Source organism: Ptychodera flava (assembly GCF_041260155.1).
Source record: "Ptychodera flava strain L36383 chromosome 23 unlocalized genomic scaffold, AS_Pfla_20210202 Scaffold_23__1_contigs__length_28996876_pilon, whole genome shotgun sequence".
NCBI lineage: Eukaryota > Metazoa > Hemichordata > Enteropneusta > Ptychoderidae > Ptychodera > Ptychodera flava.
Window position 1 is genome coordinate 59,482 of NW_027248277.1, and position 15,519 is coordinate 75,000.

At 37.1% G+C, this 15,519-nt stretch overlaps 1 protein-coding gene across 1 annotated transcript in view; it reads left to right on the forward strand.

Moving 5' to 3' along the window:
* LOC139124045 (uncharacterized) overlaps nucleotides 1–15,519 on the forward strand; it is a 33,676-nt gene that overhangs the window by 15,988 nt on the left and 2,169 nt on the right. The window contains exons 2-6 of the mRNA XM_070690174.1: nucleotides 6,865–7,036; nucleotides 8,346–8,618; nucleotides 9,042–9,095; nucleotides 9,847–10,047; nucleotides 14,247–14,328. Coding sequence (XP_070546275.1) covers nucleotides 6,865–7,036; nucleotides 8,346–8,618; nucleotides 9,042–9,095; nucleotides 9,847–10,047; nucleotides 14,247–14,328 — 782 coding nt within the window. The remainder of the gene's footprint in view (nucleotides 1–6,864; nucleotides 7,037–8,345; nucleotides 8,619–9,041; nucleotides 9,096–9,846; nucleotides 10,048–14,246; nucleotides 14,329–15,519) is intronic.

Below are 15,519 nucleotides of genomic sequence, written 5' to 3' on the forward strand. Positions count from 1 at the left end.
TCACATTAGTAGGTCAAGTTGAGTAAATGCTAAAATTTTCTAGTCTATTTACTGACTATTAATGAATCTGTTGTGAAACACGTGAGCACATTCAGTTCACATCTGGTTTTTCAGAATATTTTGATTCTCAGAAGTTTTCTTTGACATGGCTCGAGTAACAGCATATGAAGGGTATAAACCAGGAATTTCTTCCTCGATTGGCAGCGGATCATGATCTTAATTAGGCTTATCGGTAACAAGTGGATTAATAATGATCTTGTCCCCAGCAAGGTCGTTTCCAAGGAGAAGGTGAATCCCTTCAAAAGGCAAAAAGGCCTAATACTTAAAGTCACAGGTCCAGAAACAAAGTCCGAAGATAAATAGACATTATGGAGAGGAACAGGAATGTAGTCATTACAATCTACCCCCTTAATAAGAACTTTAGAACCCGAAAATGACTTTTCAGAAAAAGGCAGGGTATCTGCTAACAAAAGAGACTGGGAAGCCCTGGTATCTTTTAAAATTTTGACAGGGGTAGCGGGAGAGAAATCACTAGAAAGTTATATAAAACAATCATGAATAAATTATTAAAAAAAAATGCTCATATTGCTATCTTTAAGAAGAATTGACCTTGATCTCATTAATTACGGATAAGAGGGGTTTAACCTCAGAAAATGTGTTGTACACATCATTAAACTCTAATTGAGATGATGAAGAAATAAAGCCGGTGGGCTTAGATCAACTTTGACCACTTTGACCTTTAGGTTTTCTTTTTCACTTTGAAACAATATGACATTAAATGGCCGTCTTTCTTACAAAAACTACAACAAAGTGTACCTGACTGTTTGCCAGAAGGAGATTGAGACTTGGGATCAGATAATATGGAAGTGTTACCTTGAACTTTGCGAACTGTTGTCATTTGATTTTCTGCTCTCCTTTGATAAACTCTTGGATTAAAAGGAGCAGTTAAATTTCCCTGCATTGTTTCGGTATGAAAATGACTGGGATGGCTTGCTGAAAAAATGAAGATTTGTGGGTCAATGAATAATCATCGGCCAAACGTGCAGCAGCCTCCGATGGGTCGGCCTTTTGTTCATTGATAAATGTCTTGATGTCACTTCGAACACATCTTTTAAATTCCTCAAGTAATATAAGTTGACGTAATTTCTCATGATCCTGGCAGATTTTCTCAGAAGAACACAAACAATCAAACAGATGCTCTTTTGTTCGAGGAAATTCAACATAAGTTTGATCCTTCGCCTTCTCACAATCCCTAAATTTCCGACGGTAAGCTTCAGGCACCAACTCATAGCCCTTGAGTATTAATTCCTTCACAGAATCATAATCAGAAGCCTGCTCTACAGACAACTGGATGTGAATTTCTCTGGCTTTACCCTCCAAAGCACTCTGCAAAAGCATAGACAAGGACTTCTTAGGCCAATTTAGACTCTGAGCAATTTTATTAAAATGAAGGAAATATTTATCAAAATCCTTTTCTTGAAATAGGGGAACTAACCTGAAATGCTTAGTGATATCAAAATTGTCTGAAGGGAAGAATTTTCCTGACTTTCCTAGATCTAAACGCGTCATTTCTAATCTTCCCCGCCTATCTTTCTCTCTGTGTCTTTCTTTCATTTCTAATCTGTCCAGCTTATCTTTCTCTCTTTGTTTTTATTCCATTTGTAATTCTCTCTCTGTGTGTCTTTCTTCCATTTGTAATTTTTCACGTGCCAAATCTGTCTGTATTTCTATTTCTAATTTTTTAAGTTCAAAGGAAGACTCAGCCTCATAATCTTTTAAGGCAGATTCCTCAAAGTGGCCTGAATTAACAAAATATTTTGCAATCTTGTGGTGTATTTCCCTCTTGCACATAGACTTTTAACTTCTACTTTAAGGAAATCGGCCGGTGCAATGAGGTTGTCTTTTCCGAGGGAATCAAATGCGTCCTGATCCATAAATTCGTCTGGTTTGAATTCCGCCATGATTAACTTTCGCTGAGTTCACAATATACAGTAGTTTGGAAAAGGCTAGCAAAATGTTGTCAAATGGTTCAAAATGTTTGCTCCCGGACGAGCCCCCAAATTGTTACGTGAGAGAAAACGAACAAAAGGTGAACTCAGCAGTTTCCGTGTAAAATGAAATTTATTACGGAAAATGAAACTAATTGCCGAGTCAATGGATAGGATACAAACTGTAAAAGTTTACAGGCTACTTATCTCAGCTGGGACGGCAAAGCTCCAGTCTCAGAGTTGTAACAGTCAGTCGGATGAATGGACAGTCCTTTGGCTTGCAGGCTTTATGTTGCACAAAGTCCACAGTATAAATTCAGCGTGGCAGTGAAAGTCTTGAAAAGTCTTGAATTTAATACTGCTGGAGTTTCCAAAGACTTGAAGTAACACGCAAGAGACAGATCCAAAAAAGTCTGACTGTAAGCTATGTCAGCCCCTATTTATACTCATGTGCTTATATAAGAGCATATATAAATAATCTAGAACTTTTTTTGACATGCTAATTTCTGTTCTAAAATTATCTCTTTTACAAAACTAATTAACTTTCCAGAACATTCCAAACATGACTAATTGAATTCAAGGTTGTGAGGTCATGAAGAACAGTGACCTTGAGAATGTTCTAGACTAATTAAACACATGTCATGAGTGTGGGGAAAATGACCTACATAACACTATTTACAAAATGTTTTTAAGAAGGTATGTATCCACTTAAATTGACAAAGTGAAGCTCCCAGCACCCCCCAAAAAGAGACCAGTTCTGGAATTATAGTGAGAACACCTCCATGTCTATGCCTCCATTTCACCCAGAAGGGCTCCCAGCAGGGTTTGATGGTGGCTTTCCACTTAAATCGGCAAACGAAGTCTCCCAGAACCCTAAAATGCTGACTTATACTTTTTCAATCAGTACACACATGCGAACAGGTATGAACATTTGCTTCGAGAAATGAGTACACATAGGTAGATACACATCTGTGGAGAGGAAAACTGTGCCAAGAAGAAGTAACATTCCACCCTCTGCCTACGAGGAGATACGAACGTACAAGATAGGATTCTGAGAGACTGGATCGGACACGCACGATACAAATTGATTCAGCAAGGACCGTAGATTCCATCTTTTATTGTGCCACTTCCCATGTCCTTCTGGAGGCTCGAGCAGGACACAAGCGGCAAGATTTTCGACAATTCCTAGTTATGCTACACGTTCGGCCAGCCCTATTCTTATCCCACCTTGGTGCGCAAGATGCTACGCAGTTCTACACTTTCGTCCATCGACGCGATTTCCCTCTGCAGAATCGCGAAGTCGGTAGGCTACAATGGCACTGTTTCCTAACTTATGTACATGTGTACAGGACATCGTTGATATGCAAATCCATGACAGAAGCAGGCCCGGCTTTACATACTGCGAATGGCTTCGACCATACGAAGGCTACAAACGAATTGTAAAACCAAGATCCCATGAGAGGAAGCCAGAGCGGCGGCCAGAGGATGGCAGTCTACATGCATCGGCAGTTGAGAGCTTCGACACTGCTTGTTGCTATGGATCCAAAAACCCTAGAATCCATAGCAGAGGGTGTATACTAAAAAAACAACGCATACAAGAGACAGGAGAGCTATGCGCACCCGAAGAAATAAAGCCTTGAGACCCGCACACACCCAAAAGTAAGAAACTGGGCAGGAACCTACAGAGGATACCAATACCACACAAACACAAGAAACTGGTCAGGCATCTTCACAGCTTGATGCTACACACGAGCAAGAGGACCTGTTGCAGCTGCCAAGACGGATCGTGTCTAACAAAGTAATGTGGAACATTGAAAACAAAGACGACTTATGTTTGTACTGGTGTATTTGAAATGCCATAAAATTGCAGAACCTCCGAGCAGCATGTAAGTGTGGCAGAGGAGACGATTGTATCTGGCAAAGGATATAGGCCATAGCGTCCCAGGCCATATCGACATTGCAAGCCACTAGGTAACCATCGACATTGCATTCTACTTAGAGCGCAATGGAATTTGCAAGCTCTTAGGCTACTATGGTCCCTCCGGAAAAGCAGAATGGCCAACCGTCGCCCACGGCCATTGTAAGGCTGGAGGATCCCCAGATGCCTGACCTCCCCTCAAACCAGCAAAATAGTTGCGCCCACCTGGGTAGTGCGCCATGGATGAATCGTCTATACACCATAGGCATAGTTTTATTGAACTCCAAAACCACGCAGCAGCTATAGGGTCCCCACTAGCTGGCTGGCCCTTAGACCAATTTGCATCTCCCCTAGTAATAATCCAGTGGCTGACTTGGTCATTTCAAAACTCCCACCTCTCCGTAGGCAACAGGAGGTACTCAGTAGCTGACAGGCCTGCTGACTGGTCACCCAATGGCTAGTAGCGCGAAGGGTAACATCCTGCATATGCGAAGGCTACACTCCTCTATCATCCAACATATGAGAAGGTTATACTCCCTCAATGTCCCGAGTATGCATAGGCTAGACTCCTCTCTAACGTGCTGCATTTGTAATTTGGTGACAGAATTGATTCTTCTGTACACTTTGTTCAAAGGTCTCATCTTAAAACCGTATGAACATCGAACACAAAAGAATGTCAGCAGAAACTCAGTTGAATTCTATCACTTCGCAATTTATGTTTTCGATTATGATTAAGTCTTGATATATATATATATATATATATATATATATATATATATATATATATATATATATACAAAACTTGTTTGTCTTCTCAGAGGGGTAGAGGGGTAAAGGGCTCTACGAGGGGATGCCAAGCAATATTACAATAAATATGAGAACACATCAAGTATGTTTGGTATCTATTACTCGAGTTTCGTGCATACACGCGATCGTCAGATAGGTAGATTATATTTTATAAAATTTGTTTCAGGTGCTTAAAGTTTTCCATGAGATGGGTTCGATTGAAATATGACAAGTAAAATTTGTTTGCCTATCGGCACTTGGAGACCAACTCAGAAAGTTTGTCTAAGAGGCTTGATTATCTGCAATGGTTATGAATAGCTTATCTGTAAGACAAAGGTTGCATTCCTGACACGTTTGAGTATCTACTTGCTTTCGATAGAATTGAACATAATATATTACATGGTTTGTCCTGAGATTTCAATTGACACACATACTTTGATAATTCCGTGCTGCTGGTGTATGCCTTGCTTTGGAAAGATTGGACGTGAATTGCATAGCGTGTTTTAAATGTGTTGTCAGTTAGACCGATGTAATGTTTCGCCTCATTGGCGTCGCTTATAACAGTAGCTGTAGAATTATTGGTCTTGATACGGCATTTATATACGTCAGTGAGTTTTTTACCATTGCGCTGGGTGACCCGTTTGTTGTGTGATTTCATAATACTGTCCATGTTCTGCATGCAGCTGTAGCTTAATTTGGCTGCATTTTTGTTCAGAACTTCGTGTAATTACAATTCTTCGGGAAATGTTTCCCAAGATGATTGAATAATTCCTTTCCGACGTTGGTTTTCACACTGTTACTGTAGGGTGGGTTGAACCATGAAATTCTACGCTGTCTGCTTCTTGTTTTCTTTACCGGCTTCTCACGTGTGTAATTTAACTGCTCATCGTACCCACCGGCCTTAAGTGCCCCACTGTAAATATCACTGCACGCCTTGTTGAACAGACTCTCATCGCTGGATATCGAGAAGATGCGCTTTCCAACTGTGTCGGGAATGTGCTTAATTATGGAGGGAGGGTGGTTGGATTTCTTATTGACATATACCGTGTTGTCGTTGGGTTTCTGTACGGGTAATATTGGCCGTAGTTCGTTTAGAGTTATGACAAGGAAGTTCACGATATTTCTGTTTACATCGATGGATTCTTTCAGGCCGAGGTCATTGAACGTCTTTGATAAGACCTTTTTCATTCTGTCTGCTTTTCTACCGGTAGCGTTCTTTTTCACCTAAACAGTCATCTCTAATAGACCAATAATGTTTTTATCGAAGGATGAAGCAAGTATGTTTAGAATATAAAGCCCCACCTGTTCACATACCTCAGCTCCATCGTAACTTTCCATTGTAACGTCATACAAACTGGTGCTATCACGCTTCATCCGTGGTACAGAGTCATCAAATAAGAGTAATATAAGAGTGATTTCCTTGAAGGCATAATGATATTATATATATATATTATATATATATATATATTATATATATATATATATATATATTATATATATATATATATATATATATATATATATATATATATATATATATATATAGTATAGTATCAATAGGACGTTAGCAGTTGATTCCCAGTGGAGAGTGGAGTGGGATGATATAGGAAACTTGATTGATACACACTACCACACCCAGTTGTTTGGTCCGAACGTATTTTAATGAACTTATGACACAACGTTTCGCTCCAAAACAGGAGCTTCTTCAGGTGGACTGTATAACGGAATATAAAAAGATTGTATCGATAAATAAATGCTGTACATTAAAAAACATTGCTTTACAAAACTTTAAACTGAGGAATTGTTTGTCAAAGTCAATTGATTGAAAATGATGTGTGATTTGATATATATATATATATATATATATATATATATATATATATATATATATATATATATATATATGAAAATCGTATGTAAATGGTTGATGTTGGTTTTCAGTTCATTTGCTTATGAAGTGATTAGCTTGTTGATTTCAATCAAAATAGTGGAGTAAATATAAATCTTAAATAACGCAACTTGCAAGGATTATAAAACTTTCGAAATCGTTTAACAAAGTATTAAAATTAAGTTGTAAAGCAACTATTTCAGTATTTTAGATTCGTGTTAAATGTCGTTGATCCATATTCTTATTTCATCTTTGCTTTGTTTTTATTTAAAAAAATATACCAGCTCTTTCAAAGTAATGCCTTGTATGGAAGACCAAGCTTTCATTCATTATATCTACCAGTCATTGCCAATGCAATTGCTGTTTATGCATATCCTGCTTCAACACACCCCGTTGGTGGACGTGTTGAACTCTGTGGATTTAACCTTGAAAATCGAGAAAATTCGAAGCTAAAAGGTAATCCGTTTTTGTAGGGTTTTTGTTATGGTGTCTTTTTCTTTTAGTCCATACATCTTCGACTAACTCGATTGGAACTAATTCCGGACACTTGGATCTTCATATCTTTCAAATTTCTCAAGAGTGTTAAGTGCCATATAGCTGAATGTTACAAATACTCTTAAAAACAAGTATGTTACTCAAACAGAAAAGCGATGAGCTTACATTTGCAGATGAAAACAACCTTACTTCACTTACCAATTATCCCAAATTAGTTCCGATCGTGTTGACTGTCGATTCAGCGTCAATCTACATGGTTTTACTCGTATGTAAAAATTGGTGAAAATATTTATATGTTCATTTCTTGTAGCTTACATGGAATCGAATGGACATACAAATTGTACTTGCACAATGATCGATATACCTTTCTCGAAATGCTGAAATTTTCTGAAACATTATTGGCTAAATAGTTATGTGCTTCTTTATAAGACATTATAATCTTTAAAAAGACTACATTATACACGAACAGATTATAAACAGAGCAAGGGACGCCTCATTCTATCCAAACACATTTAAACTGAGCAAGGGACGCCATATTGTATACAAGACTCATTATAAACTGACCAAGGGACGCCATGTACCCACGTACATATTTCTGCAACACATGTTTACCGCCAGCATGCATCTAGAAACAAATATAACCAGTCATACAGTTTTGTGTCGTCCTCTATGTTACTTCATCGAATGACACAATTTGAAGAGGCTTGTTATTGGTGAGATTAAAGAAAAAGCCAATTGTTTCAACCCATTTAGATTTCTGTTGATTGCAAATATTGAGTGCAAGCATTGAGCAATTTACGTATTGTATACTGCGTAAACTAAAATGTCTTTAGGACAAGTTATTAAAATATTGTAAACGAAATAATACTATTGAGTACGAACTGCTATTAATATATTGTCAACGAAATAATACTATTGAGTACGAACTGCCAATCATGACCTTGACCAGAGCGAAGAACTTGAAAGTATGATCTCGGAAAGAAGATTGTCTCTTATAATTACTCGGATCTCGGAAAGAAGATTGTCTCTTATAATTACTCGGACTTTTATATAGTTAAAGAAACCTTTAAAGACAAACCCTCTAAAAGTGGAAGTAGTAAACTAACTTGCTAAAGATCACAGAATCTTGCTTGAATCCGGAATTCACTTTTCTCCACGGTCACAAATCTAGTCAGACTAGGAAATGTAACTCATAATCCTTCGATAGAGAGTGCAATACCCTACTCACTTTGCAATGATTCAGTAGCTGCTATTCTCAACTAATTTTAAGGTAACGTACTTGAAGAGTTCTACCGAAGACCTGGCCTTCGATTAGTTTTTCATGAAGACTTTCGTTACAATGAAAGCACTGAACGTCAAGCACTTCACTTGGAAGAATGTGCAACGCTATGCTTGCAAGAAGACCGATTTCATTGTACATATTTTGAGTATGGAGGAAGTCTCTGCTTCTTCGTAGAAAATCCACCATGGAAGTACAGAGACGGAAAAAAAAACTTATTTGTGCCATCACCTCAAATTGACTATTACATCAGACTTACAGACGGTAAGGATTTTCAAGCCTAGAAATAGTCAGAATTCCGATTAAGAAATTAATATAAAAATGATAATTATTAACAACATCTCTACTGTGGCATTAACAAGTCATCAAATTACATTTGCTCGAGTTTTACTTGAATACATATTTCCTTTAACAGTTAATCTGTTGTACCCTTCGTATATTTATATAAGGAGGGTTTACCCATCATGAAGGTTTTTGCTGATTTCATGGAATTCATACATCACTAGATTAAAATATTACATGATTTAGACTTTTCAGAGTAAAGAATAATAGCAATGTAAACACTGATTTACCCTCCTTTCAATTGTCATTATTTGATTAAGCTGACAAAATCTAATAGTTTCCGTCTGTCTGAAACTATTGATAAGTTGTTTGTTTAAATTGACATCTCTTTTCTCTCCTGTACAGACGTCACAAATTGCCAAGGAACTTCCAGAATTTGTCCAAATATGCAACGATGTGGTGAGCAAAGTGGCATCTTGTCAACAATTGACTTTCCAATACCATATCAAACCACTCTGGTGTGTTCATGGGTTATAATGGCTCCAAAACGATCTTACATTTCATTAGAATTCAAAGATTTTGACGTCGACAGGACAAATTTATTTTGTAAAGCAGATTATCTCAAAATATTCAGCAGTTCATCAACGCATGGTCGAGTGATAGGTCGCTACTGTAATGAGAATCAACCACTACATGATATCAAATCTGATTTCAACGAAATGACGTTGATATTTGTATCTGATAATACTGATGATGGTTCACGAGGGTTTCTGGTAAAATACAAGTTTAATAATCTTCTTGATCACATGACATCACTTGAACATACAGGTAAGCCTTCTTCCAGCCTAATTGATAAGCCATGTATTATGGTAATGAAAGGAAATCAGATTAAAACGAATAATTCAATGACATAATTGTGATTTTAGAGAATGATACTGGTGTTTAGCCCGTCAATTATTCAAATAATTCATGTTATCTCCCAAGCGTTCCTCTACCAAATTATGTCATTAAAGGATTGTCACGTGATCCCGTTCTAGATTGAGCCGGATCTTTAAAATATGGCGTAACCTCCAATCCAGAATTGAATTATGATAATAAACTAAAGCTGGGGAGACTGACCTTATACTCAACAGGAGTATAGTTTGAATCGTAAAGTTTAGAATAAAGCATACACACTTTGTTGTTCACTTGTTGTTTTCTATTCTCTCAGGCGCAAGATGTGATTTAGGTTGGGTTGAATCGGGTCAGCTCTGTTATAAACTATTCTGGTTTGATCACGATATTTCTTGGAATAATGCCAGTCATGAGTGTATAGATCGCAATGCTTCATTGGCAAGCATAAGGTCAAGTTCAGAAGCAAGGTTAATTCATTCCATGGCTTCCGAGTATCCTCTGCGGATGATTTACATAGGTAATTATAATGTGTGTGTATATATAATCATCAGGAGTGAGAATTTGGCGGGAAGAGGAGTGTTTATATTGTAGTGGGTGGGAATGCATATACAAATGAGCGGTTGCGGCCAATGTCAGGTTAATTATTAATGAGGAAGAATTCGCTGCTGTGTCTGCATCTTGAGAGGAGCTCTGTTTGCTTCTGATGGATTGATTTGTTGTATGAATAGATTATATGGAGTTTTTCTTTATGCACAGGTTACAGCATTTGGATTTATTGGAAAAGGAGGGGGACGCCCTGTCAATGATAGACCATTTGATATCGTAGCTTTTGTTATCTTTGAGTATCAATATGACTTTTTAAACTTTTGTGATTTCTATTCTTGGGTGTTTTTAAATGTGTACTTGTGGTATATGTATCTTTGTTTAAAAATTGAATTTGTGTGTCCGATATAGTGTTTTTTGATCATCGTTTGTGGTGACAATGGTTTTGTATATTATTGAAGAGGTGAGGCAGTTTCCGTAGAGTGGGCAGTCGTCCTTTTTTGGCAGTTGCACAACTTTTCTTGTTATTGTTCTTTATGCAGCAGTTGGTTATGTTACGTGCAGAGAAAACGAACAAAAGGGTGAACTCAGCAGTTTCCGTTTAAACAAAATTCATTACGAAAAATAAAACTAATTGCTAAGTCAGGGATAGAATACAAGCTTTAAAAGTGTACAGACTACTTATCTCAGCTGGGACGGCAAAGCTTCAGTCTCAGAGTTGTAACAGTCAGTCGGATGAATGAACAGTCCTTTGGCTTGCAGGCTTGAAGTTGCACAAAGTCCACAGTATAAATCCAGCGTTGGCAGTGAAGGTCTTGAAGTCTTGAAATTAATACTGCTGGAGTTTCCAAAGACTTGAAGTAACACGCAAGAGACACAATCCCAAATGTCTGACTGAAGCTGTGCACGTCCCTATTTATACCCATGTGCTTACATAAGGGCATATAAGAACAATCTAGAACTTTTATTGACATGCTAATTACTGTTCTAAAATTATCTCTCTTGCACAACTCAGTAAATTTCCAGAACATTCCAAACGTCACTAATTTAATTCAAGGTTGTGAGGTCATTAAGGGCAGTGACCTTGAGAATGATCTGGACTAATTTAACTCAGGTCATGATGAGTGTGTGAAAATGACCTACATAACAGTTATTTTGAGCTTTGATCATGCTGCCCATGTTTCTGGAGCAATTGCAGCTTACTTTTACAGTGTTTTTATTGAAGAGCTTGTGTAGATGATGGCCTTCGGGATACTTAATCTTGATCTTGAGTTTGACCTTACACTGGCCGCAACCGCTCATTTGTATAGGCACACACACACACACACACACCTGCTACAATATAAAAAGTCTTATTCCCGCCGAATCCTCGCTCCCGATGATTGCTTAAAGCATGAAGTAGCCTGTAGAGGGACAACTAAAATTTCCTAGATTCTCAGTAGTACCGCCGCCCGGCTACTATGCATGGTTTCGCTTTTAAACCATCCTTGCCCTAGAAAAATGAAAACTTAATTTCATTCAGTTAACTTGATTAGTGGATGGAAACAAAACAGTCAGCTTTACTATGCTTTCAGACAATCGCAAATTATATACATTCAATAGTCCTAATCCCGATATCAATCATTATTGACATATTAAAGATAGTATTTGAGAACGTATAAGTCGTGTGTTGTCGACGTCGACAACAATTTAGGCGATTACAACCCACATATATTGCAATTTTTCGAAAGACGCTTTCTTACAATTTCACAGTATAAAATAGTCACGGCACTAAGGGATTGGACATAAATTACAGGGGGGGGTGGGCCGGTGTTTTTGGAAAAACCGCTGCGTAAAAAATAGTGACCCTTCAAAAGTTCATGCACAAAAATTAGTGACCCTCCCCCTTATCCGTGTATGAAAATAAGTGACCCTCCCCTGTTACTCAATACCCCCAAAAAAACCCGCAATGTGTTAAAGACCCCCTTCTGACTTGCTATACTTTTTAAGTCGCCCTCCCGAAAGGAAGGCAAACAGTGGCCGATATAACGCGTTGTCCAAGAAATATCAAATCATATGTGTGTGATAATTCATGTAAATGTACTTTGCTTGAAATGGCAGGTAAAAAGTGCATGCCTGTACAAAAAATGTAATTTTTAGATTTTATCGATAATGTTGATTCACTAAACATGTAGTCGACTATAAGAAAACTACGAACGTGTATTTTCCAGTATAAAATTAGCTATATCTGTTCATATACAGATGTTTAATAACTGATATAGATATACTTGATTAGCATGGGTTGTTTACAAGTGCACATGTGAACAAGATATTTGATTTTGGAATTTCTGTCAAAATGTTGATCCACTATACATGGGAGTCTATGACAAAACTATACATGGGAGTCTATGACAACACTGTCAAAAAATTTTCAGAATTAAAAATATGCACTATTTGTGTATATACGACCCTGAATAATTGACATAATTGTGCTTGATTAGAAGAGGGTGGTAACACGTGCATCTGTGTACAATAACTTTGTTTTTGGAATTTCGCATGAAATGTGGATCCATTATACATTGTAGTCTATGAAGAAACTATGAATAATTTTTTTTAAATACAAAACTTGGCAAATCTGTGTATTTATGTATGCTTGATTATTGATATTTATGTTCTTGATTAGACTAGAGTGGTTACAAGTCCATGTGTGTGTAAGAAATTTGATTTTGGAATTTCACCGAAATGTTGATTCACTATACATGGCAGTCTATGATGAAACTATGAATAATTTTTTTCCAATAAAAAATTAGGAAAATCTGTGCATTTATGTACACTTGATTATTGGTATTAATGTTCATGATTAGACTAGAGTAGTTTCAAGTCAATGGGTGTGCAAGAAATTTGATTTTGGAATTTCACTGAAATGTCCATTCACTATACATGGCAGTCTATGATGAAACTATGAATAATTTTTTTCCAATACAAAACTTGGTAAACCTGTGCATTTATGTACACCTAATTATTAGTATTAATATTCATGATTAGACTAGAGTGGTTTCAAGTCAATGGTTGTGCAAGAAATTTGATTTGGAATTTCACCAAAATGTTGATTCACTATACATTGTAGGCTATGAGGAAACTACAAATAACTCATAGGTTATCTGATCCTAAATTGTTATTCAAAAGTTGTTCGACCTGAAGCTTCCAGTTGTTATTGATGACACTATGCACTATTCTGAACAGTTTGTATTCTGTCAATGTCCTCAAAAAATTAAAAAATGTACATACAGCGACATGAACGTTTGACACCGACCTATACCCAATGTATTGTCAATGGGAGAATGATGTCAATAAGTAATCTCCCAAATTGTTATTGAAAGAGTTATTATAGGGACAGTTTGCACAATAGTGTTGAATAAGTAGAAATCATGACAACTTAAATCAATGTGGCTGCTTGGATCATCAATACATTGTTTATTATACCTGAAATTTGCGCCCGAAGGGCGCGCCGAAAATGGTAATGGCAGAAAATGAAAGTGCCAGGAGGTATTTTTTCTTTTTTCAGTATTCCATAACGTGCACATGCAATTTCAGCTTTGATGCATGAAAAAAGGTGACCCTCCCCCATAGGCTTGCACAAAATTTTATGACCCTTCAAAAATGCTTGCGCGAAAAATGGCGACCCACCCCCAAAAAACACCGGCCCACCCCCCCTGTAATTTGTGTCCAGTCCCTAAGTTAAGAAGACAACTACTGGACATCGCTTTACATTTGATAACAAATCAGACAAATTGACGCAACGACAAGACAGCGTCCGATATAAACATGCAGTTCATCTTATTTTACATACTCTTTCAAGGTTGCAATTTAAGCTGAATTGTCTAACACAGTCACAAACTATCGCAAAACAATTTTAGTCGAAGCATTTATGGCATTTTGGGTTGAAAATAGATGTTTGGGTTAACAAATCCGAGATATGCAAGTCACGACTTAGCCTTAACATCTATTCTGTAGCATTGCATAACAAACTAGGCATATTACTTCCACCTTTGTACGATGTGCAAATGGCTAATTACTGTTATTGCATTTCGAGTCGATTAATTTGACAACACAAAATTGTTCTAAACAAAGGGTGTTCGCTCAAAGGTAAAATGTTTTCATTATTAAATACTTTATACGTTTGAAATTCTGCAGGACTCACAGATGTGACCGATGAAGGAACCTACCTCTGGACAAATGACAGACCAGTTACTTATACAGATTGGAACTTGGATAGGTAATCATATCCTGTTGTGTCAATCTGAAGAACATATACGTCTATTGATGGATTCAAAAATCAAAGTTAAATATTGTATACAATGTATTTTTGTAAGCATATAAAGTTAACAGTTGTCAAATAACCTGAAGTATTTTGTTCTTGCGAGATATTCACTGTCGTTCTTGCTACAAACAAAGAGTGACGCATATGAAAATATTACATGTGAATTTCTTCGACTATTTAAACACAGTCATCAACCGAATGGGGGGAAATATGAAAATTGTGTGGCGCTGTATTTGATCAATTTCCATTCCACCAATCACTGGCATGACGTACTGTGCAATGCCGAGTTGACCAACATGTTTATCTGTGAACAGCCATTAGCACATGATAACAGCTCAGGTAAGAGGATGCATTCAACAGTCTGTATAAACAGAGTCATCGGGTAAATGCCATGAAGAAGGTTTAGGTCATAAACGGCATCTGTACTAATCCTTCTTTAAGAAATGTTCCTTACCACTTCTACTTGGAGACAGAGTGGTAACAAGGGTTGATCAGCGAGAAATCGAAATTGCCTTGCCTGTGTTGGTCAATAATTTTCACCGAGAGTGAAAACATTTTAGTAAATGGCAGGATCAAGCAGGTGACTAAGATGCCTGTCTTGTTTGTGAGCTGTTCGTTGCTTGATTTGTTCATACTGTCCATATCTGCCTTTTATCAAATTACACGACAAACCGGTTTGCCGGTGCAAATAAAACAAAGCCTTTAGCGAATGTAAGTGCTCGCACTCAAGAGAACTTATCAGTCTTAAGACGCTATCAATGAAGTTCAAATAACAAGCGATGTCGATGATGCTAAACATTTTATCGGCCTCACTGATAACATATTTAATACACGCTACGCAAATCAATCCGATCTTTCCGAAGCAAGGGATACAATTATAGCACAAAATTTACCGGAATATGTTTGGCTCTGGTAATCTAAGTTCAAAACATTCAAGATTTGATGGTCAATCCTGTCAAAAACAAGCCGTTTAGAATGTGCCTAGAAATTGCGAATTTGTCTAATAAAGAAGGTATTAATCATAGATGTAGATAAGCCCAACTTCTTAAGCATGCATTCTGAGATTGTCTAGAAATGGCGACATGAAAACAAAAATTACTTGACTAATTTTAACTCAACTAATCACCGTAATGATTTGAACCAGCT